This window comes from Pelodiscus sinensis, chromosome 17 (assembly GCF_049634645.1).
Source record: "Pelodiscus sinensis isolate JC-2024 chromosome 17, ASM4963464v1, whole genome shotgun sequence".
Classification (NCBI taxonomy): Eukaryota; Metazoa; Chordata; order Testudines; family Trionychidae; genus Pelodiscus; species Pelodiscus sinensis.
The window spans coordinates 7,589,736-7,615,464 of NC_134727.1; the positions used below are offsets into that span (position 1 = coordinate 7,589,736).

The following is a 25,729-nucleotide window of genomic DNA, read 5'->3' on the forward strand; positions in this document are numbered from 1 at the left end:
TAAACCTTGTTAGTAAAAACTGATTTTAAGCCATCTTCAAAACCAGTTCTATTTATAAGCTTAAATGGTCCGTGTAGACGGGGGCCAAGAGGTGTAACACTGCCATTGATGACCACATCTGTCATTCTTAGAGGTTACATCTACACTTGCTCCCTAGTTCGAGCTAGAGATGCAAATGTAAGCGACCAAAATTGCTAATGAAGCGGGGATTTAAATATCCCGCGCTTCATTAGCATGATCTCTCCGGCGTGTTACTCCGTTCAACAGCTGATTTGAACCAGTGAGATTATACTAATGAAGCGCGGGATATTTAAATCTCCGCTTCATTAGCAATTTCGGTCATCTACATTTGCATCCCTAGCTTGAACTAGGGAGCAAGTGTGGATGTACATAGAATGTAGTAATGACAGACGGATGCCTTTGTCCATTGTGTCAAACCTAGCCTTATTAATTTTTGCCCCCCGATAAATGGGCTGTCTTATTAGGGTTGATTCTTTAGAAAAGGTAAATCAAATAAGCTTCATGGAAAGAGGAAATCTACTGGAAGCCAAAACACCCGTCACCACTATACAATGCATAAAGACGGTGTTATTGGTATTGTGGTTCTGCAGTCTAGTCACATAGATACTAAACAACTTCCTGCCATTTAGTTCTATAAACATTAGGTCATAGGAACCCTGTTACTGTTCAAATTGTGGAGGTTAGGATACTTTTCCAGGAGACATAATGCATCAAAATGGTGTCAGCTAAGTCTGAAATACAAAGGAATCCGGTGACTAAATGGAAAAAAAGGGGTTACCAACTCTCATGATTTTATTAGGAGTCTTGAGGTAGTTGGTGTGTTTCTCAATGGTGCAGATCTCATGGTTATATGTAGGGCCCTATTAAATTCGTGGCCATGAAAAATCAGTCATAGACTGTGGAATCTGGTGTGCCCTGTGAAATTTGGTCTTTTCTGTGTTTTTCCCCTATACTGTACAGATTTCAAGGGGGACGCCAGCATTTCTCAAAATGGGGGCCCAGACCCAAAAGAGGGCTGTAGAGGGAGCTTGCAAGTTTCTTGTAGGTTATTGTATTGTCAGCTGGGTGGCTGGAGAGTCGCAGCTCCTGGCCAGGTGCCTAGTTTGGAAGGTGGTGCCCCGCCAGCAGTAGGGCAGAAGCAAGTGTGGCAATACCCTACCATGCCATCCTTCTGCACCGCTCTCTTCAGTGCTAAATCAGAACCCCTACAATTACAACACCATGGCAGTTCAGATTTAAATGTCTGAAATCATGAAATTTCTGATTCTTAAAATCCTACAACCATGAATTTGACCAAAATTGACTCTGAATTTAGTAAGTTCCTAATTATGTAAGAACCTCAATTTTCATTTAAAAAAACTTGGTGAAAATCAGTTGTGGAGGGAAGCTTGAAAACATGAGCTGCAAAGAGCCAAAAACCAGAAGGCAAATAAAAAGCCCACATTTTTAAAAAGCCCGTAATTTTGGTGCTTGATTCATGACTTTTGATATCACGACATTTTTGCCTATGTGGGAAGTGCTGTCTAAGTGGTCTTGGCTGGGAACTATGTATCAGGGCTCCCCTCCTAGCTCTTCCACTGTCCTTGAGCAAATAGCTTAACCTCTGTTTGCCTTAATTCAACCATTCCTTCATAGTGGTAACATTCTCTGTGTGTGTGTGTGTGTGTGTGTGTGTGTGTGTGTGTGTGTGTGTGTGTGTGTGTGTGTGTGTGTGTGTGTGTGTGTGTGTGTGTGTGCGCGCGCGCGCGCGCGTGCGGTCATTTGCTTGCCTTGGGGACTGGCAGCATGAAAAGCACAGCAGTTATGGCTGAGGCAAGTAACTTATTCCTGGGAATGTTGTAAGCCTGCGTATGCCCTATTTGTACGCAGTCCTTGCATGCATACAGATAATAATGTTGCATTAGGGCCAATTACATGGTGTTATGGACACACAACACACAGATTACACACAGAGCCAAAAAAGGACACTGTGATAAAGCAATGGTCTAATCAAAGGCGACAGAAGGAAATGTTAGACTTGTTAGCACTTCCAGCCGCCCAACGGCTGCTGCTGCTCCAACCAGCCTCAGAGGTCTACTTTTCAGCTCCAGATCATGCAAATCAAACAGGCGCATTCAAAGCAGGTTTGCCACACAGCTAGAGAAGTAAACAATTTGGTCTTTATTATGGCGCATGAGGGGAACAGTGAGGGACTGAGAATTAAAAGAGTGTCTGTTTAGTTTAGGATTGTAGTCCATATAGAAGTGAGCTGTGTGTTGCCAAAGGATGCTTGTTATTTCCATGGTTCAAACAGTTCTTTTTAAACTGCAAAACTTTGAGAAACAAACCAGACGGAGACTATTAATTGCTCGTGAGCAAAAAGTAGGAGAAATTCAAAAAGCAAAACAAACACAGATAATGAGTTGGTCATTTCCTTTCTCTTTTCCCATTTGCCCTTCACCACTTAAAAGTCTATTTCTTAATAGTAGTTTGTTAAACATGGCAATTAATTTATGTCTCTACATTTTTTATTCTCCTCATGGATCTGATCTTCTGTAGGCCTTAGTGTTTCTTCATAGCTGTTAATTCTGCAAATGCTGCATCGTTCCTTGATTAGTGGAGCCAAAATCTGCACAAAAGAAGCCTGATGCTTATCAAAGGCTGAATGGCTAGCAGACCCCTGGTAAATATGGCTGGATGCTCATTAATGCTTGGAAAAGAGTGCTAATCAAAAATGTAATCTGCCATATCATTTCTCAATTTGATTAGCTGTGTGTGCTAATCAGCTGCAGAAATGGGATGCAAAAGAAAATGAGAGTCCCTATTATAACCAGAAACCAAAGCATGCCTTCGACTCTGGCCTAGCATTGCTTGTAGATTTTTCTGTAATTTATATCCATTCAAATCCTGTGTCAAAAAGAAACATCATTGCAGATAATGTATTGATTGATACTCAGTAGTTTTCCTGTGCATGTCCTTTATGAAAAAGTGTACCGTGTAGAGGAGGAAAATTAGATTTTCTGTGGGGTCCTTTTCTCTATAGAACTCACAAAATAGAATGCTATAACTTGTATTAGCTGGTCTTTAGTGGGTGATAATTAATTATTGTTATATAATAGGACCTTTTGATTGTAAAAGATATCAAAAAAGAAACCTGTTTTCCCACTTGAAGTTTTGGTTGACTGAAAAAATAGCAAGGTGGTTAATACTGTTATCTTTTTTACTTGTTGTAATGTAAGTATATAACATAACCTTTTTTACATTTGCTTTGTAAACTTTTCTGATGTCATTGCCAGAAGTCATCTCTGGCTTAACAGTATATTTCCAGTACTTAACTGGAGTAGGTAAGGAGAAATTGTTCTAATTAATTAATTTATTATTATTATTACCGATTTGTAAGCCGCTGGCCATTTTAGTATGAAGGTATGTTTTTGTATAAGTTAGAGGTGCAAAGACATAACAAAGAGGTACAAAACCCATAATATTTCCCTGTAGCTTGAAGCAATAAGAATGAAAAAGGAGAGAGTTCTGGCATTCAGCATAGGTCCCAGGATTTCTCACTTCCTAATCAGTTGATGGAGATGGGTAGACTGCTGAGTCTTTCAAACTGAGTAGTAATAATAGGTAGATTAGAAATCTAATCCCTTCGCATTTTGGTCAGAATATTTGGGCTGTGCCTAAAAACTAATATGTTCGATCTAGAATTTGGTATAAAGATTAGTACTGTATATAAGTATCAATCATGTATTAGCACCTCAGACTACAAAACAGAGGTATTTGAATGTTGTGGGATTAATTCCTTTCATATATTACAATGATTTTAGATCGATAGATTGATGATAGTACTTTCATTCTAAAGCACTTTCCAACAAAAGTGGAAATACTAAGGATCATGTCAATCTGCAGAAAATGCAGTCACCTTTCAGGTGGAATTTGGTAATTTTTTTTCAGCGCACTGCAAAGCTGCACAACAGTGGAGAGCCACTAGGAAGTGTGTAAGAATGTTGTACGCTCTTGAATTTGCATGGAAGTGTGAGGAAGTAGGCAGATTGTGTTTACCAGTTTAGGGATTTGGTCAGGATTCCAGACCCATAAAGGAGATGGGTAACATCAGAATAAAAACTGGCCATTGGAACATCATGAAAATCAGTCACAGGATACACACATATGCAGCATGCAAGATTCCAGAGCCAACATTCCTACTTCTGGAAAAATGCTAGGTGATCTTTTAATGACCACAAGTCCGTTTTAGAGTGTAGGGGAAAGTGAGCATCTCCCAAGGGGCTAATCTTAACTGGTATAGATTCATTGGAGGTATGACAATTTACCTCAGCTGAGGATGTGCCTCAGAGAGGGAAATGCCACCTAAAGGTGGCAAGCGCCATTTTCTGCTGCTCCCATGTAGTTCTGGTAAGCCTACCAGGTACTGATGCATCCTGAGAGTGTTTTCAGGATCTGACAAAATCAGAGTCCAGGTTGGCAGGTGTCCAGCCATAGATAAGCTTGCATTTCTGATGCAGCATTTTTAAAGTGGACACCTTACAATAGTGACTGAGTTTGTGAGGGATGTAGGTAAACTTGGCCCTGAAATAAGGGGCAGGTGAAAGGTGTGATCCTGATCAGAAGGTGGCATGAGGTGGGTTTCCTATCTCCCCACATGATGCCGAGGGGACCTAGATGTTATGAGAGTTGAGGATCTCACATAGCATTCTGCTGTGATTCAACTTTGCCTATGGTTGGGTCTTTAGTCCATTTCTCTTGGGCTTCTTAGCACTTGATTGAGGGAGTGGATTTTCTGTATTTCCCCTCATCCTGCATGTACAAGCACATTATGGTCTTGTGACTCTAACACCACACACAGGCTTAACAATTGTAGCTAGGGAAATGCATTTTATATGCTTGGAAACTGCTTCATATGCTTGGTTTTCAAAATATCTGTCTGGCTCTGCTCCGTCTCTCTGGACAGCTCTCCTATACAAGTGCTTATATGAGAACGCCACTGGGTTGGACTGCAACATGATGAAGATTCTTTGCAAAGGGGTTCATTTCCTCCGACTAAAATTGTGACCAATAATGCAGACAAGTACCTTTTATGGAGCAATGGAAGCTATATAGCTGTATTTAGCCTTCTTTCTGTTGAAAGACTGCTATAATCATAAACGCTTTATTGCCTTCATAATGGTTAACATTTAAATATCAGTGTAATAATACATTAATAAGTCTTCTGTGCAGCAGCTACCTGCTACAATTATTCTTGAAAGTTTGCAGTTAATGAGTAGATTAGTGAAATACGGATTCATTCAGTATTAACTCTATTCCATTATTTATTGCTTTGTTATTTGTTTATTTATTGGAGGTCTATAGAAATTTTCCTGCATAGCAACAATTGGACTCTTAATGTTGTAAATGAGTATCAAAGCTAGAATTTGGGTGACTTGGCTAATATTTTGTCTATTAAATATGCAGGCTTTTAAATATAGTTAAGTATGTTTGACAGTACAGGTTGAATTTTCTTCAGTTGTGCTGGGAATAGTGTACAGAGTGTCTCTCTAAGCCTAAGCCTACACTAGACCGGCTGGTCGATTTAAAGTATTCAACTCCAGGTGTGCAATTTTCTCCCTGGTGTAGACATGCTCTCAGTTATTTGGGAAGATGTTCTCTCTCGGAATCCAGTCTGTCTCCTGTGGAAGTAAAAGGAAAGTCTCGACTGAACTCAGTTTGATTTGCCTTGGATCCTTTAATGCCCTCACTGTCATATTCAGTCAGCAATTTGGTGTGTCATTTGATTTTCAAAGCTGACTATGTTACTCATGGTTGTTCTTTGGCTATTTCTGATGACACTAGTGCATGGAGTTCTCACCTATACTAATGCTTTATGTAATACATGCCACTTACACTATTCTTGTGGTGGTCAAGTGAGTGAAATCAGAACAAAGGTCTAATGACAGTAATAATGCTTAGAACTTCTACAGTCTCATCCAAGGTGGTTCAGTCAAGGATTTTTTTTTACGCACATTGCACATCAGTGGCTGGGTAGATAAGTATTTTATACATGAGGAAACAGAGGCCAGTGATCAGTAACTTGCCCAAGATCATAGGCAATTGAACTCAGGAGTTCTGAGTCATAATCCTCTGTCTGAGCTGCTAAACATCGCTGTCATTTATTCCTACAGAAGGTTTCATTTGTCTGTATGAAAATTACTGTGCCACACAAATTCTTTTGACTAGTTGTCCAGCATTGACCTGCATTTCTGCACCATCTGCTACATACCATGATCTAGCAATTATAAGTACATATAAAGAGAGCTTCATTTTAAAATACACACTGGCATCGGGGAAAATTCATTTTGGCATTATCATGGTGCTAAGGAAGGGTTCTGCAAAACAGACAAAAAGCAGCTTTTCAGCCTCAGACGGGTTCACTGTTAGGCCTTGGTGCGTGTCTTGAATGGTTTGCACCAAGAGTGATCCAGGATTCAACTCCGGATGTTGACAGAGCTTTCCTCCCTAATTCTTTGCCCTTCCCAATGAAATTGGGGCATGCTGAATTTGGGATTCCAATTAGGTTCAAATTGCAATATGTGTATTTTGCTTCAGGTCCAGGTTTGAAACATACTCTCCGCTCTGTATTTGAGAACATTGAGATCTGGATTTCTGATTTGATGCAACATCTGACATTCTCTGTTTTTTTAGTGGAGCTAAAATACTTCAATCTATTGTATTGTGGTCTGCTTTGTAGTACTCTAAGGCTGTGCAAACTGGGCTCTATGGAGAGGTTTCTGTTGTACATGCTGATCTCTAGTATAGAGAAACCAAGACATCTGTTGGAAGGAGGTTACAGATGAATTAGAGGGTTAGTTAGCTAATTATTTGAAAGCTCTTGGACATCTTTTGATGAAGTATCCCGCACAAACCACTAAACAGTTCAGGTGTAAGTAACTACAGGAACATTTTAACATCTTATTGAAGATGACTGTTTATTGTATCACTCGTACAAAGCATGCAGCCCTTAATTTAAAAATAAAAAAAAAGCCTTGGTTTCTAAAGTAATGATTGCAGAATGGATGTTCTAAAGTTCAGTGTTCTGGGCCATTCCTATAAACAACTGTTGTGTGTTTGTGTTTTAAATAAGGGAAATACAAAGAGTTTTAATGACTTCAGTTAGAAGAAGGGTGGACAGTGCATCATGGTAGGCAATGAACAACCAGGTTTAACCAAGCCTCTGCACATAGTAGACTGCTGTAGATGCAATTTCTGAGCAATTGGGATTAGCAAGTATGCCCTTCTGGTGCGTATGTTCCATTTCTCATGGCATCATAGATAAACTTGATAGCTTCTAAGTTGCCAGGGAGTCACTGATCTAATAAGGAACAACATAAATGGGGCAGCCTGCCCCAGTTGATACTAAACTAGTCAATTTTTTTTATTTTAAAAGATGTGATTAGGGTCCCATTCTGCCTAATGCTAGCTCTGATAAAATACACTGCATGGAGTTTCTGTTTGAAACCCTTTAATGCTTGGAACATTAAATGTTTATTATGGGAGCGCGGTCCACGTATTTCTGTCTAAGGAAAACAAACAAGAATTGCCCGTCCGTCCTTGTGTTTCCAAAAGAGCACTTTGAGCTGCGTGTGTCATTGCAAATGGGTTGTGCTAAGGATCGTTTATGTGCCAACATCTCCCCTTTTATTTGAAAACAAATTTTCTAGTGGATGAAATCCCTGGACAGGGCATGTTAAATGGGGATTTGTGTTTACTTGTGTGCAATTGGTGGTTATTTTGCCATTAAAATAATGCATTTTGACAACTCACAAATAGCTCCTGAGATATGTCAGCACATCTTATTTTTTGAAGCACTATGAACTTATGGCCCAATACTGAAATAGTTCATCTCTATAAATAGTGTGGGGTAAAACAATGTAAATAACTGGTCAATCTGTTTGTCTTTTCTTTAAACAGTACACTCAACAATAACAACATCAGCCGCATCCCTCTTACCAGTTTCAACCATATGCCAAAGATCAGGACTCTGTAAGTACTAAAGTCAGAAATAAGTGGCAGCCTTGAATAACTCTGTCTTTGCTTGGAATATTTATTTTTATTCAAGGAACACTTTTGTAATGTTTTAACCATTTTTCTTTAAGGAACGGACAGTAAACTGATCAAGCCAAAACTTTATTTTATTATTTTAATCCCTTTTAATCAGAAATGAGGCAATGTTACTGGGTGAAAGCACATTTTAACCTTTTTCCAGTGTGACCCACCCAGGCTAGCATTGGAGGAAAACAAATCTACTAGTTGAGCCTAGTTGTCATCACATGTTGATTATGAAATGTAATAATGGGAGACCAAACTGAACCTTTTCTTACAGCCAGGGCTGTCCCTACCAAGCAGCAAAATACACAGCTGTGTAGGGAATCATGAAATTTGGGGCATCAAATTTGCTCCAAATTCTGTGGTGCCACAGACAGCAAAGTGCTGTGTATGGGGTGGTGCCAGCTCTGCCAGCTAGCCCCATTGCCTGGCCACCCCACCTCTGTGGGCTGCACCCAACAGGGCCATCACTAGGGGGAGTGCAGGACCTGGGATACCCCTCGCTCTACCCCTGTCTCCGTTCCACCCTCCCTTGTGCGATGCAGCCTGGGAAGAGTAGCAGGGGCCTGCACCGAGCGCAGGGGTCCTCCCCCCATGCTAACCAGCAGCAGTGGGGGGAAGTGGGCAACCTGACTCCAGCCCATTCCACTCCCCTGACTCCCAGCCACATTGCTCTGCTTCCTACCACCAGTGAGTGTGTGTGTGTGGGGGGGTTCTTCCCATTCTTCCCCCAAGTTCCCTCCCCTAAGCGACACAGCTGGTAGCCTGCTGAGCAGAGTGGGCTGGGGCCATGTTGCTCCACTTCCTACTGCCCTCCTCCCCAAGGAGGGCAGGGGCAGGCCCAACTCCTGCTGTCTCCCGTCCCTTCCTTGCTCCTGCTCCCCCAGCCCTGAGCACAGCCCTCCCTCTCCCACCCTGCGGAGGGACCACTCCACTATGGGGGACTACGTAGGGCACTAATATTTCTAGCAACAGCCCTGTTTGCAACCTATGCAAATCTAGTATGACTAGCCAATTAGCCCGTCATAAAACGGTATTTTCAGGTCTCTCCTCCACATCGGTCTTCTCTCCTGAGCCTCCGGTCTCTCGCTCCCTGTCTGTCTCTCTCCTTCCTCCTCCTCCTACTGCCTCCCCCTCTCTCTCTTTCTCAGTTCTCCTTCACCTCCTGCCTTTCTCTCTGTCTCTCTCTTTCTCTTCTCCTCCCCCTCCTGCCTCTCTCTCGGGAGACTGCGGAGCCGGAGTGGCCATTTGGGCTCCGCGCTCCCTGTGCTGTATGGGGAGCACGGACCTCAAACGGTCACTTTCACCACTTGCTCTCACGCAGCGGCCCGGCTGAGTGGCTCAGAAGTCAGCCGAGCACCACGGTGGGAGGCGGGGCATTGACGTTCACAGCCAGGGGACGTGGCCTGGAGCCGCTGTCACACCACATGTCACCGCTCTGCCCCCCTTCGTCTCCCGCCTTGGAGCTCGGCTGACTTCTGCGCCACTCAGCTGAGCTGCTGCGTGGGAGCAAGTGGTGCAAGTGACTGTTTGGGCTCCGTGCTCCCCATACAGCATGGGCAGCCCAGAGGGAACAGCCAGCATTTCAGGCAACAGCGCCGCCCAGAGGCAACAGCCAGCATTTCAGCATTACAGACTCACAGACACTGGGCTACTATATATAGGATGGGGTTATGCAGCTTTTAAATATGTGCACAGTTTGACCTGGGATCTTGCAGAAGTCAGAGCAGTGCAAACAAGATTTTCAATTGGTGGAAAATTCCATCAAGTAAATAAAGAAAAAGTTGTTCCAAAATGGAACAAACTCAAAACTTTCATAATATCCCTGAAATAAAACTTAATAAAAAAAAAGTGTGTCAAAATCCTTAATTTTGATAATCAAAATCAAAATGTTTCAATCTCATTTTGACATTTAAAACTACTTTTATTTTTTAAATACAAAATAAAATAAATTGGAAATCAAGTTATTTTTCAACAAAAAAAAATCTAACACATTTTATTTTAAAATGTTTCCTCTCCGAATTAAATTTAGTAGAAATTGACTCATTTTTGCAAAACATTTGCTATTGTGACAAATTTGATTCTTTTTCCATTGTCAAAAGATTCCTCTAGAAAATTCCCAGCCACCTCTAGAGGAACCGCAAACAAGGAGAATTCAATTGACTTATGTGTAATTGCTGTCAAATTTAGATGGAGGGTTTACAGGTAATATTCCAAAGAGTTATGTAATCATCTTTGCAGCTCTATCTCACCTAGCCTTTTCCAAAATAATTCCCTTTCAATAAATACACAGCTCCAGAAGTCTTTATATTATTATTTATATAATAATAATAATAATAATAATAATAATAATAATAATGATGAAAAGCCTGTTTGGTTTTACTCCAGGGAATAAAAAAAGGCAACATACATTTACTCCAAAATATTCAGCAAGCCAAATATGAGCAACCTGTTCATAGTACTGAGGAGGAGACTGTAGTGTGTGAATATGTGTTTCCATATAATCACAGTAGGTCAGTTACCTGAAGAAAAGTGGTTCTTCTCTGTTCATAGGCTGATTTCCGTAAAGTGATAGCCACTAATTTCTATTTACTTTCTTTTCTCCTTTAAAGAATTACATTAAAAGATGTCAGCATAATGTAACTGATTAAAGAGGTTTTATAATTGTATCTGGTTTTGGGGAGAGATGAGGACTTGGTTAAAGTATTTCTTCCCCTTAATGATCCAGAATATTTTGTCTGGCTACTTCAGATCAATCAATCTTGTCTGTTCCCAGAGCTCAATGCCTGCTGCCATTTTCCCTTTAGTTTAATTTCGGAGATGGCTTTGTATATCGCTCCCTGGAGACTTACACTGACTAATCCCCCTTCGCTGTAATTAAACAAGAAAAAAAAGGGAACAGGGGAAAAAAGGAAGGAAGTCATAAATAGGATTTATAAAGAGAAGCTTTTATATTGAATTCTGAGAACCGCATTTTACAGAACATGAATGCTGACCCACTCTAAAAGGATTTGCTGCAAATTTAATTTAGAGTCTGTGGCTAAAAGGGCACCTTTAAAAGCTGGTATTTGTATTTATTCACCTTATGTTCTGCAAAGGTAGTTTCCTAAATAGCAAGTGGCATGTGCGAGTCTCAAAGGCTGCCATATTACATGCAACAGTTCAATGTTTAACTTTTTAAAAGGTAGAATTGTAATACAGCGATTTAATTTTTTTTAAATTTTACCTTTCCTCTGTTTTGTCAGAGGAAGAAAAGCCATCAAAAGAATAATACATGTAAGATAACTACAGACATCGCAAATGTTGCATAAATTCTTCTCCTGCTCCCTAAAAGCTGAAATTGTTCCATTTTTCCCAGCTCATTACCATTACATCTCACAAAGATTATGACTAAATATTAACATTCTTTTGCATAACCAAAAATGGTTAGAAACACACTTGACCATTGTTGGTTCATATTTCAGGACAATATAGCTTTGATATTAAACATACTTTGCAGAAGTAAGTAATAGTGTCTTTTTGCAACAATGCAGGTAATGCAACTCTGAACAAGTCAACTTAGAAACAGATCTCCTATTGTTTTGTGAGATAAAATGTTCAGATAGAGGCATTAATGAGGGGAGAAATGGCAGTACATTCTCTCATGTAATGTGTCTGTGAACTTAAGTATCTATATATTCTTTTCTGTCTCTTCTGTGTTGATATACATTCAAAGAAACTGCTTTCAGAAGGGGCATACTCTATGAGAGAAAGCATATTGCATAGAATTTATCACATGATGATTAAAGTTCGGAAGGTAGAATGCAGTGTTTGATCCTTCAATCAGTTATCCAAATCTAGTCATCTGATGGCTGTGCAGTACATTATGTAGAATGGATATAGTCTCCATTTAATTCTCAGTGACTTAAGGGCAGGTCTACAAAGCAGCATTATTTCAGAATAACGTTAATTATTCCAAAATAACGTATTGCACCTCTACACAGCAAGCCCATTATTTTGAAATAAATTCAAAATAACAGGCTTCTTACTCCAACTTCTGTGAACTTCATTGTACGAGGAATAAGGGAAGTTGGAGGAAGAGCTCTTTGTTTCAAAATAAGTGCTGGATGGGCCTGCCCAAATTCAAAATAAGCTATTTCGACTTAAGCTATGCGATTGAAGTAGCTCACGTTGCGTAGCTTATTTCAAATTTAGCCATGCTGTGTAGACATGCCTTCGGTGTCCACATTACAAAAATATCACCACACCTGACTATTATGTTAGCATGTTTATCAGAGACACCATAGATTGAATGGGCCTTGGAGATGATGCAATCCCCTATATTTCCCTAAAGGATAAACTGGATGTAATTATAGTGAATATGGGGGTCCATTGATAGGTAGTTGGGAAAGTTGGATAAAAACTTTCACCTCAGTACTCTCAGTCCAGCTTATTTTATAAGAACAACAGTTGTGAATTTTTAAAACAAAAAAATCCAGTCCATTATGAAGAAACCGGGAGGAAAAGCTAAGAAAATGTCCAATCAATATGACCTTTAAAGGAGAGAAAAATGTACTAATATAATTGTAGCACTTAAGAATCCTTTAAAAAAAGAAGATAAATAAATCCACTCTTCTGTGCTGATCTGCTCGACCTAACGCCTCTCTCTGTTATTTTTTTTTCTTTTATTGATTTTTTTACTCTTTATTGGAATTTACAGGAATTAGTTTCTATTGATCTGCTTTCATTTGTGTGAAACAGCTTTATTTATGCTAAACAGGGCCCCTGTTTTAATTTCCTTAATGGTAAGTTTGCTGCTGTCTCTGCATCTGTGAGTGACTGCAGTGGTAAATAATTACATTTAAAAAAAAGTCACACACACACACACACACACACACACACACACACACACACACACACACACACACACACACACACACACACACACACACACACACACACACACACACACACACACACACACACACACACACACACAGAATGGCTGCAGTGCTCCTGACTTACACAAAGGACGGTTGAGCCATGTTTTTCAGCACAATGGGAGCCCTTTTAAAGCATTCTTATTGTATTCATTAATTTATTTATTGCTATAGGGCCATGCTACCTGGTTAAGCTTGACAGCTTGTTTACAATGGACCAAGAGCAATTCCCAAACACCCGTGGCATGCTTCAGCATTTCAACACTAACACCATTATCAAGTCTAAAGCCAGAGCTCACATGGGGCAGTACAGGCAGACTGAGAAGGAATCTAATTCCCACTGTTAAAATATTTAAACCCAAAACTGGCCCAACATATCTAGCAAGAAAATAAATAGAAGAACTAGAAGCAGTTCTTGTGAAATTTTTAGCATATGAGCCTTGTCTGAATACAAAAAAAGGCATGTTCACACTTTCTTTGGAAAGTACAATGCTGAGTCTCACCATAGCATACTGTTGTATGTTGTGATGGGAAGGAATGCTACTTCTTTGTCAAGTTATCTGTACGAAATTGTTCATCTATAGGTTGACACAGCCTTGCTGCAGTTAGGGTGATCTTTTCCTAGACAGTGTTTTCTCTGCTTTGTGACAGTATATATTTGTTCTTTCCATTTCTACACGGGTGCCTGTCCAAAATTAAATACAAAACCCATTCTAATAAAAACATTTGACCAAATATCTAACCTGATGTCGTGTCGTCTAAAACTGTGGAAGGCTACATCTACACGGTTCCCTCTTCTGCAAAAACCAATGCAAATGAAGCAGGGATTAGCATATTGCCACACTTCCTTTACATAATTAATTAGGCGCAGTTTTTGCACAAGAAGTTTTTGTGCATAAAGGCGCCATCTACACAGACCCCTTTTGCGCAAAAACCCCTTCTTGCGCAAGAGCCATTCTTCCTCATTTTTTCAGGGGCGCTGTGTAGATGGAGCCTTTTTGCACAAAAATCTTTTGCGCAAAACCGGCACCTAATTAATTATGCAAATTAAGCATGTCAATATGCTAATCCATGCTTCATTTGCATCGGCTTTTGCAGAAGAGGGAAGCTGTATAGACATAGCCACAATGTATAACGGCATCACTGCTCTGCCCTACCTCTTTGTCTGGAAGTTGAATAGATATGCTTCATGGCATGCCCAGTGGCGCTACTAGCCAAAGCAAGGAGATGAATTCCAAGCTTGAGGCTCAGCCCCTGAAAATGTGTCACTGGCTCCCCCCAGACTTACAAATCTAGGGCCTGTCAGCTCAGGCGTCACTGCTGATCTCTGCTGCCATGGTGTAATATGAAGAACCCTCGGATTGATGGTTAATTTATTCTGGAGATAGGCAAAGCTAAATCCTGTACTCACCGATTGTTTTTTAAAAGTAGTACGTGATCTATTGCTGTGTCGCAGTTACGAACACTTTGATTAATGAGATCCTACAGGGGGTTTTGTCATTTCAAGTTTGCCATAATGACTCATTAACAGGAAGGAAATGTTTAATCTTTCCAGTTTTAACTTATGAAACTCTAATCTAATGTGTGCGGTAGTTATTAAACCGCATTGGGTTCATTCCTTGTTGTGTGTTTACAGTGTGAAAGGTCAGGGGAGGGAGAGGATTAAAGCTAGCTGATGGGCTATACGTTTACATCTTTTCCTGTGAAATTGCATCACATTAAAACTGTTGTTTGAACTGTTGTTTGAAGTGGCAGGCTGCGGGGAAGAGCAAGTAATGTATGTGTCTCAGAGCACTTATGTATTTGGTATTTAAGATTTCAGTCTGTGGTGAGCCTGTAAAATAAACAACCCACTGCTGAACAGTACTTCTCAGACTCCTTTTAGAAGCTCAGTGGATGGCCATGACAATAAGTGATGCTTCTATTAAACTATTTCATCCTGGGGAAGGAGGAATCTTCACCTAAATTGGACTAAAACTTTCATTGGTTAGAAAATGTTCAGTTGATAGATATTATTTTTTTTCTTTTTGGGGGGTCCTCTATGTTTGTTTATCCCTCCCTAATGTAAAGGCCTCCAACTGCCAGGAAGCTGCTATGGTACTCCTGGCACTGGTCATTTCACCAAAGATTGCTGTCTGCTGGAAATGTTTCGGTTTCTTGGGTTGATTGCACACCCAGCCTTTGGGGTGCTTTCTTGGAGCTCTGCTTCTTGTCAGATTCACTCATTGATTTCGCAGTACAATAGACAAGAAAATTTGATTCAATGAAAGCCCCTTCAGTGGTGTGGATTTACGCCTTTCCCCCTTACTGTAATAATTCATCTCCTGTGTGAAAATTCATGCAATGGTGTTAGCATAGTGTTGCTGAGAACGTATGTGCATTTGCTTTGTTTTTATCGCTGTTTCTAAAACATTCGGATGTGATGTGACTCTTTCTGTCCATTGCAGGCGACTTCACTCCAACTACCTGTATTGTGACTGCCACCTGGCGTGGCTGTCTGACTGGCTGCGGCAGAGGCGCTCAATTGGGCAGTTCACATTCTGCATGGCGCCCGTACACCTACGGGGTTTCAATGTGGCGGACGTTCAGAAAAAGGAATATGTCTGCTCTGGTATGACACTGATTATTCATTTATCTATCTTCTGACATTTTTGTAATGAAGTTCACACAAAAGCAGTGAATGAAGTATCATTAGGCCCATTTAAATGTCATTCCATGACCGTGTTAAGTCAGCCATATCACTGCTAAACTGCTTGCTAATATTGTAAATTGTTATGATTTGTTCAATCTCATATGAAGTGTTGGACTCTTTAGTATTCTGTGCTCAAATTCTTTTCTCAGCTGTAGTGTTAGAAATTATTTTAATGTGAAAGGACAATTAAATAGTAGTAATTTGGCGTTCATCAGGGGAAAATCCCTCTAATTTTTACAACGGAAGGAAGGGAAGGAATTAGTAAATGCTGGTCTGTATACACAGCTAGTTTTCCAAAATGGGGTTTGATCCAGTGGGAATTATGTATATTTATGAAGGCATGGACTATGAGTCCAGAGGTCCATCCCAGGCTCTGAAACACACTTCCACTTAAGTTCTTTCAAATTTTCCTCACTGCTAAAAAGGGTATGATCATATTTGTCCATCAGACCAGGGTGTTAAAGTTTCATGTATAATAATTGTGTATGTGCCTGTTCAAATCAGGGAGGGGGGAGCTTTAGTGTGCCTGGTGGGTGTGGGGGAGGCTCAGGTGGGACTGGAAATGAGGGATTCAGGGTGCACACTGCTCCAAGGAGACAGGACTACCCCAGCCTTCTCTTACCACAGCAGCCTGGGGGCAGTGAGAAGCACCTCTCCATGGCTCCAAGAGCCACAAATCAGTGTATTATTATTAAAATATTGTCACTGATTTTTGTGACCGATTGTGCATTTGTACCATCTGATAACTGGGGTTGAATGCATCATGAGGTGAGCTCAGGTAAGATAATAATTATCCTTGCTCATCATTGCAGATTATATCTTTATACATTTTCAACTGTCCCTTTGATGTAAGGGTGTTTTGCCCCATTTTTCAGGTGGAGAAGCTAGTTACAGAGAAGCTGAGTGAATTGCCCAAAGGTTTCAACAAACTCTTGTCAGCCCTAGCAGTAGAAGGAGAAAGTCACTTATTCCTGACTCTCTGCTCATAGGACTGTGAGGTCCTGAGTTATGAAAACCATTGTTGTGTTATCTGGAAGTGCTGGCAGTATTAACACAAAGCCAGGCTGAATAAGCTTTGATATTGCTTTCCCTTTGCTACCAGAGGTTGTCCATCAGGACTGAAGCAAATTAGTGGGGTAGCGTGCAGAAGCTTGACATGGTGTTTCCCATTGTGTTCTCTGGGCTGTCACTCTGGTGGTCTCTTACTTCAGTGATATGTGGTTGCAGTAGTATTACATGTAAGTGACCATCCATCCCGTTTTTACGGCCTCCTCCTGGCATCCCGACTTTTTTTTAAAAAACAGGCACATTGTCCCGTATTTCCCCTACAGGATGCGGAGGAGGACCCGCCAGCACTCAGGGCTTCAGCTGCTGAATCCCCAAGCACCAGTGGCTCCCCTTTCCTCCCCACTCTGCATGCTGCGGGGGTAAACTTCATCCCTGCAGGAGGGCGGGGAGCCGCCAGCACTCGGAGCTTCAGCCACTGGAGCCACAAGCGCTGGTGGCTCCTCCCCTGTCCCCTGCAAGGCTGAAGCCCTGAGGGACAGTGGTTCCTCCCACGCCACGGGGCTAAAGCCCTGAGCGCCAGCAAGCTCCCCCTTGGTTTCCCGTATTCCTCATAGGTCACCCTAATTAGATGGCAAGTACAGAGATGTGCTTATCATCACCTCCTACTCTCACAGGCAGCTTTGACAATTGGGAATTTGTCCTCACTCATGTGAGCAGTGCTCTGAGATCTAGAGGAAGGTGAACTCACTGCCCACACACTGTATAACTATCTGACAGGACAAAAGTTTGCCAGTCCGTTTAACTGCAGGCATGTAAGGCAAACATAAGGGGGGGAAAAGCACTCTGTTTTTTTAGCTTCAAGGGGTAGCCGAGTTAGTCTGTACAGGATAAACTTAAAAAACAGCAAATAGTTTAGTAGCACCTTAAAAGACTATCAAAACATGTAGAATGGTATCATGAGCTTTCGTGGTCACAGCCCACTTCTTCAGATTACCGGAGTGTTGGTTTTTTAGTTATTTTTATATAAGACTTGATCAGAGAGACCCAAATTTGTCAAGTTCGTGTTTGTTCCAAATGGCCGTCACCGTCTATGGGGCCACTGGGCATTGGTGTGCCATAGAGGGCAGTGTCAGATGTAAGAAATGGTGGTTGCATTGAGGTGTGGGAACATTTGAGAAATGACGGGGGGGCAAGTGATGACTTCTGGGGCAGGAATATGTGACCACAAGTGAAAAGTAAATAGTTTTGTTTGTTGGACAAGGATTTGATAAAGGCTGGGCTGGGTTGTGACTGGGGAGGGGGCAGGGGAGAAGAGAGGCTGGGGGGAGAATGGGGAGGTTGGAAGGGGGTAGGAGGCCAGGGTTCGCTGCGGCCGGACGGGTGGGCTGAGAGCCTGGGGGAGAAGCCAGGGAAGGGGGCCGAGAAGCCAGTGATGCAGCTGGGGTGGAGGGGGCAAGAGGCTAGGTCTGGCATAGCCCCCAGCCACCGGGGGAAGAGTTGGGTTTGCTAACCCCCAAAGACTGGGGGGTTGGCGAACGAACCGAGCAAGGGGCACCACCCCCTAGTTTATTTAAGAAACAAACAAACAAAAACACGCACAGTAGAAAAGCCATCAGCTACGTAGCCCTGAGAACACACTCCTGAGCCCCCAGTTGTAAAAGATGTTCAGTGAAATGGAGATCTACAGAAGACTTAGCACAGGACGCCACTCTACCGTGTGTAGTGCCCACTTTAAAAATTAAACAGTCTGGGTGCATCTACACTGCACCATAGCTCGAAATAAGATATGCAATTTGAGCTACACAAATTGCATATCTTATTTCGAAATAGCTTATTACATACGTTTCAAAATAACCTGCTATTCCGAAACATCCCTTAATCCTCGTGGTATGAGGTTTATAAGGATATCGGAATAGTGAGCCCCTTATATTTTGAAATAACAGGCTTGCTCTTAAGACGCAGGATAGCTATTTTGGGATACTCCAGTATCCCGAAATAGCGCTGTAGTGTGGATGGAGGCTCTGTGTGCACAGTTTGCTGACAACACGCCTGGTTTACCATCTTCTAAAGAGCATCTTGAACCTTGGCCCCACTGTTTTACAACTTCTCCTCCCTGAATTTACAGGCTAGGTTAGTCATTGTTTGACTATGAAGTTACTAGCTCTTCAATAGAGCGACTTCAGAACAAGAGGATTTTGCTGTGCAGGCCTTGTCCCAATGCGAATGATATAATTTAAGGTGATATGAACAATAGTAACAAGCCCCAAAGTGGTGCTAAAAGGCTTCTGTGTTTCATAGTGACAGGCTTAGTGTTGAAATACAAGTTGCTGCATCCTTGTATTTCAGTGCATGTTCAGGGTTTCTAACAGAACTGCTTTATAGTGGTCAGCATTTTTTCCTGGGAGGAGAGATCTTTACATAGCTTCATTTTTGACCACCTTGTTACCAACTGCGTCAGGATTCTAGATCAAAGCTTGGTTCTGATCATTTCATGTTTTGAAGTGAGGGAGGGAGGGAGGAAGGGACAGAAGAGGAATTGAAATGAAAAGGATCATTTCAAACAAAATGAAATCTGAGTTAGGAAAAATAACTTCAGACTAGTAGAAAATGCTACACAAAACCACATTTTTCATTTCACAGAAAATTTTAAAGCTTGAATAAGCATTAAGTATCCAACTAAATTCTGAATCATCCATAATGGCGAATGGCTGGAAAATTAATGACCTGGATGAGGGGATGGATTGCACCCTCAGCACAACCTCAGCATCCCTGACTTAATTTTTACATGAACTTGATGTGTGGTTCTTTGATTTTTCTCCTACCTGATCTTTGCTCATTCAAGGTGAGTTTAATCTAAATACTGATCAGCTACATTGAGTCACAAAGCCTTTTTGTCGCTTTATGTGCTGCTCAGACCTTGCAGTCTAAAGTGCAGTGAGTGTATGAAGCCAAACAGGCAACTGCCTTGACACTAAGCTAGGGAGAGCGGTAGATACATTGGAGGGAAGAGATCGGGTCCAGAGTGACCTAGACAAATTGAAGGATTGGGACAAAAGAAATCTGACGAGATTCAACAAGAACAAGTGCAGAGTCCTGCACTTGGGACGGAAGAATCCCAAAGCACTTTTACAGGCTGGGGACCAATTGGCAAAGCAGCAGTTCTGCTGAAAAGGACCTGGGGACTACAGTGAACAAGAAGAGGGCTATGAGTCAACAGTGTGCCCTTGTAGCCAAAAAGGCTAACGGCATATTAGGAGGATTGCCAGCAGATCTAGAGAAGTGATTATTCCCCTTTATTTGGCATTTGTGAAGCCACATCTGGAGTATTGTGTCCAATTCTGGCCCCACCATTACAGAAAGGATGTGGACACATTGGAGAAAGTCCAGCGAAGGGGAACAGAAATTATTAGGGGGTTGAAGCACATGACTTACAAGGAGAGGCTGAGGGAATTGTGCTTATTTAGTCTACAGAAGAAAAGAGTGAGGGGGGATTTGATAGCAGCCTTCAACTATCTGAAGGGAGTTTCAAAGAGGATCAAGAGAAGCTGTTCTTAGTAGTGACAGAATGAGGAACAATGGTCTCAAGTTACAATGGGGAAGGTCTAGGTTGAATATTAGGTAAAACTATTTCACTAGAAGGATGGTGAAGCACTGGAATAGGTTATCTAGGGAGGTGGTGGGATCTCCATCCCTAGAGGTTTTGAAATCCTGATTTGACAAAGCCCTGGCTGGTATGATTTAGTTGGGATTGGTCCTGCTTTGGGCAGGGGGTTGGACTCAATGACCTCCTGAGGTCTCTTCCAGCCCTAGGATTTTATGATTCTATGAAAGCAGATATGCAATGAGTCTTCCAAACTCCCATAACAAATCTGGAACAAGAGCCTAGCTTGTGACATTCCATATTTAGTGCTTGGCATAAAGCACCATACTACCTCTCTGGAATGATGAATGAGTCTAATATGAAAGATGGGAGGATGCATAAATTCAGAAAAAAGAGCTTGAAGGACTAAGTGTTCAACCAAACCTCTCAATCTGCGCACATAAATTTTACACGTGCTACTTGAATGGTTTGGATACACAGGGGTTTGAACGCACAAATGAGGGGTTGGCTTTGGTATCTGCTGGTTGCAGAAGATTTGTGTGCAGCAACCTGGAGGCTGGCTTGCAAATATAGCTAAAAAGATGTCTAATTAGATTTCTAGTACTGAGGACTGCAGAGAAACAGAATTTATATGATCCTGAACAGTGCTGGCTTTAGGTGACAAAAGTAATTTGGGATCCTGTCTAACCATTGTGGGACAGCAGTAAAGAAATGGCAGACAGTTTTCCACATTGTTTACTAGCTCCTCTTCATCAATCATGAGGCTTCTCTGTGGCTGTTAACATAACTTGTCCACTCTTAGTGTAACGATCTTCTCTTCTGCAGGTGGGTCTGTGAGAACTCTGCCGTAATGCTTGAATTAATCTGCAAACATGTCTTTCCCCCTGTGCAACTGCTTTATTTAAACACTGCAACACAGTGTGAGATCTAGTTGACATGCCAGTCACCATACAAAATGAGAGGCCATTGAATTTTCAACCAAAGGATGACTATGCCAATCAGTGAAGTACAAAAGTATGACACATTTCTCCTATCTTCCTCTACCACCACTCTCCAGCTCCCAACCACATTATTGAAACAAAGAGTAACAAGACACTGAGGAAAGACTTGTATGTCCACTGCAATATCAGTTTTTCTTTGATGCAAGAAGACTGTCTATTTTCATGTTCTTCTAGTATGAGGGAAGTCGTTGGAGTCGGGCATAAGGGTGCCTTGGAATCTCTGGTTTAGGTGAAAGCCAGATCCTAAGCAATGTTGAATTATTTTCTGACTGCCCCCTTAGAGTAGCTGTTCTGTTTCATCTTGCTGGGCCCCCGACTTAATTTTTACATGAATTTGATGTGTGGTTCTTTGATTTTTCTCCTACCTGATCTTTGCTCATTTACGGTGAGTTTAATCTAAATACTGATCAGCTACATTGAGTCACAAAGCCTTTTTTGTCACTCGCTTGAATGTGCTGCTCAGACCTTGCAGTCTAAAGCACGTTGAGTGTATGAAGCCAAACAGTCAACTGCCTTGAGCTTCTCAGTGTCTTGTGGGAGATCTGTTCAATGCCTCCATTTTATAGCACAATTTGACTTCTTTTGAAATTATAAGCCATCATTAAAGTTCGGGGGTGGGGAGAGACTCAAGAGAAATAGAGTAATATTCAAACTTAATGGTTGAGTGTAAGGCAGCTTCATTGTAAGAAAATTGAGCCTTTCTTACCATACTGTTTTGAACCGACTACTATGTATGTCTAGCCCTGCCCCCTACTGGATGAATTGGAACTGTTTGGTTGTGTCAGATTTTACACTGGATATAGGTAAAGGCAATTTTTCTTTAGTTCAGCTGAAGTTTCAATGGGCACTGGAATGAGAGGGGTTATTTTATCCCTGTTGCCTCAAGTTCTGAGTGGCTCTGGCATGCAGCATAGTAAGGACCCTGAACTCCTCGGTTAGCATAGGTCTGTTTAAATTTTTTACTAGTCTTTATACTTCACAGTGGGCACCATTCAAAAAAAAATAAAAATAGGGTAAGAACCAGGGGTATAAGTTTCCAGGGGAGTAGTGAAATAGGTGTTGATTTTTTTAATGTAAGTAATGCTATCAGTATGTGAAATATCCTTCAAATTATTTCATAGCTGATTTTTTTTACATATTTCTTTCAGTGGTCTCTACAATATGCAGCAATATGCAAATTTAAACATTTAATTTTTCAACAGTTTCCTATAGGACAGATTTTCTTTACCACACAATGAAATTAGAGTTGGAAAGGAGGAAACTTAGTTAACTAAATAATTTTTGTTTTTCCATTAAGTAGAGGTTTTTTTCGGCTTCCTCTTTCTTACCTTCTATTCAGACAGCCACATTTTCTTCTTTCTCTCCTTCAGCAGTTTAAATCAGTAGTAGTTCAGTTCAGTTCACCAGACTGAAATAGGAATGAGAGGAGAATCAGTCCAGGGGGTCAAACTTCCAATCTCTTCTGGCTAATGCAGCGGACACTAATTTTAAGGGAACATTGAAGTGATTCAGATCTAATTCAGGAATCTAAAAGATTCTGATTCCTGTGATAAAATTACATGTGAGCTGTAATGCAGAGGGTAATGCAGTATCTTCTCTTCCTTTCCTGCTTCTTGGCACAACATCAAGAACCAGAGCAAAGGAAAGGCAGGTTGGTTGGGATAGAACTAGCAGTGCTAAAATCTGAGCTATTAACCTCTGGCCAGGTCTTCTGGAGTCACTAGACTTAATCAGTTGTTTTCTTATTACTTCATGGTATCTTGTTAAGGTGAAAAACAAGAAATGAAGAACTAATATAAATAGCACCCCTTAGGCTAGATATCATGACAGAACATTCAAAAATGCCAGGCAAGAAGCAGGGAAAAATACTCTGCTTGAATTTCATTTCTGCAGGAATACATCTATATATCTAATACATCTGTATCCTTCTGTGTCGAATAGTCTGCTACTTACAACATGTTATGTGGATGTGCTAGTAGCTGGTAAAAGTGGTAAACTCCTGAGAATGAGAAGGAATGCAGATTAAAGAAAAATAAAGAGAAGATGGAGATAGGTGGGGTATTTTATCAACTGGCACACTTAATTAGGCAAGCTTTGCTCCTATCTAGCTGCAATTGTCATTGCTGAGGGAGCAGATTTTGTCTCTTTCTCCACCGCGACCCCTCACTCAATTGATCTCAATTCTTTCTGGGATCATATAGCAATGCCTCTTACAACTGTCCAGTTTTTAATGGTGAAAGGAGTCCAGATTTTTCTTGTTTCTTTGGATGTGGGATTGGTGAGTGTTTATTTTTGCAAAGCTTCAGTGCAGGCTGCTTTGCTCTCCTCAGTGTACGACCAAATGCCAGAGCTCAGTGTTTTTATCACTTGCTGACTTTTTATCAACTTAACCATTTGGTTCAACTTGTGCCCCTTTCTGTTGGAGTGACTTGTGGGTTAAATTAGCCAATAATACCGTCTTTGTCTCTGAGGTAGGGTTTGAGCCCCTTTGAGAGCCCCGAGAGTGCTGGTAAATAGTCTTAAACTGGATTCTGAGCAAATGGACTTAGCGCTGTGTTTGTTCATTTCTCTTAATGCCTTTTGAGAAAATCGGGGTCTGAATCCATTCCAGATGCCCTTCCGTGACATTTCAAAAGGATTTTCAGCTCCTACTAAACAACTCTTGTTGCCACCAACTACAACTGAGATCTAGCTTAAAGAAACATTTCAGTGGAAGCCCATTCTTTGCCTTAAGTCACCTAGAGGTAGGCCCTCTGAAATAAGGCCCTGGTGACAAAGTGCCTTGGGGGTGCTTGGTCTTCCTCTGGCTAAAAGGAGGGATTTTGTTTCTGGGGCTGTCAGACTCACATTTTTAGTGGTGCTAGTTACACACACAAAAGTTAAGTAGCCACCCAGAACTATTAAGAGTAAAAGCCCCCAATGACAAATTGAGTGGATGCATATGCGGTAGTGTTTCCAGGTATCCTTTTTTTTTTTTTTAGCAGACCATCTGGTCAAAAAGGGACCCTGCCGACTTTGTTCAGCATTGCTGACTGGGCTGTTAGAAGTCCATTTGGAGTGGCTGGGAGATCCATAGCTCCCAGAAGTGGTGGTGTGTTCCTCTGGCTCTTTGGCAGAGGAAGGTTGTGGAGGGTCCCCATCCCTATCCCTAAGGGTATGTCTAGACTACATGGCTCTGTCGACGGAGCCATGTAGATGAGTTTACTAGACATAGGAAAATGAAGCAGCGATTTAAATAATCGCTGCTTCATTTACATCAAAATGGCCGCCGCTCTGTGCCGATCAGCTGTTTGGCGGCACAGCGGGGCAGTCTGGACGTGCTGCGGTTGACAAGGGAAGCCTTTGTCCTTTCACGAGTTATACTGGAGTGGTTGACAAAGGCTTCCCTTGTCGACTGTGGCACGTCCAGACTGCTGATCGGCACAGCACGGCAGCCATTTTGATGTAAATTAAGCGGTGATTATTTAAATCGCTGCTTCATTTTCTTATGTTGAGTAAACTCATCTACAAGGCTCCATCGACAGAGCCATATAGTCTAGACATACTCTAAGAGTCCAGGGACATGTCGCCACTTCCAAGGAGTCCCCAAATACATTACCTCCAGGACTCTGCTACCCATATCGCCTCCTGCTCCCAAACTCCTGTCCAGAGCCCACACTATGAACCCCCTTCTAAAGGACTCACCCCAACCTATGCCCTAGTCCAGAGCCTGCTCCCACATCCTGAACTGCTCATTTATGGCCCCACCCTGAAACCTGCATCTGCAACCCAAAACCTGTACTTCCTCCACACCCCAACCAACTCTGAACTTCTCAGTTCCACCCTCCAGCCCAGAGCCCCCTCCAGCATCCCAAGCCCCTCATCCCTGGCCCCTCTCTAGAGCCCACACCACCAGTTGAAGCCCTCACCCCCTCCTGCACTCTGAAGCCTTCATTTCTGGCCCCATCCCAGAGCCCCCCGCAACCCTAACCTAAACCTTCACCCCGTCCTGCCTCACAACCCCATGTCCCAGCCCAATGACAATGATTGAGTGGGGTGGGGAAGTGAACCACGGATGGGGAACACAGTGAGCAGGGGCAGGGCCTCAGAGAAGGGGCAAGGGTTTTGTGCAATTAGAAACTTGGCAACCATAGTGTATATAAGCATTCTGGAACCTTTTATCATATACCCAGGTACCTTCCAGTTCTTAAATGACTCTTGTTTAGACTGTCTGAAGAATTCCTATTTGCATTCTTATTGCCAGTTTTGAGAACAGTAGCAGACATGCTGTTTCAGAATAAGAAGTCTTCATTGTAGTTGACCCAGGATGATGCTAGAGATTTTTAAATTGTGGGGACACATCTTCAGCAAAGCCAGGGGTTGGTGGGGGAAAGACTTTTTTAGCAGGTAGATAAAATGCTAAATAATAAATGGC

General features: G+C 41.8%; 1 protein-coding gene across 1 annotated transcript in view; it reads left to right on the plus strand.

Annotated features, from left to right (window-relative positions):
• Positions 1-25,729, plus strand: part of SLIT3 (slit guidance ligand 3) — a 795,269-nt gene that overhangs the window by 488,053 nt on the left and 281,487 nt on the right. The window contains exons 7-8 of the mRNA XM_006115755.4: positions 7,960-8,031; positions 15,461-15,624. Coding sequence (XP_006115817.1) covers positions 7,960-8,031; positions 15,461-15,624 — 236 coding nt within the window. The remainder of the gene's footprint in view (positions 1-7,959; positions 8,032-15,460; positions 15,625-25,729) is intronic.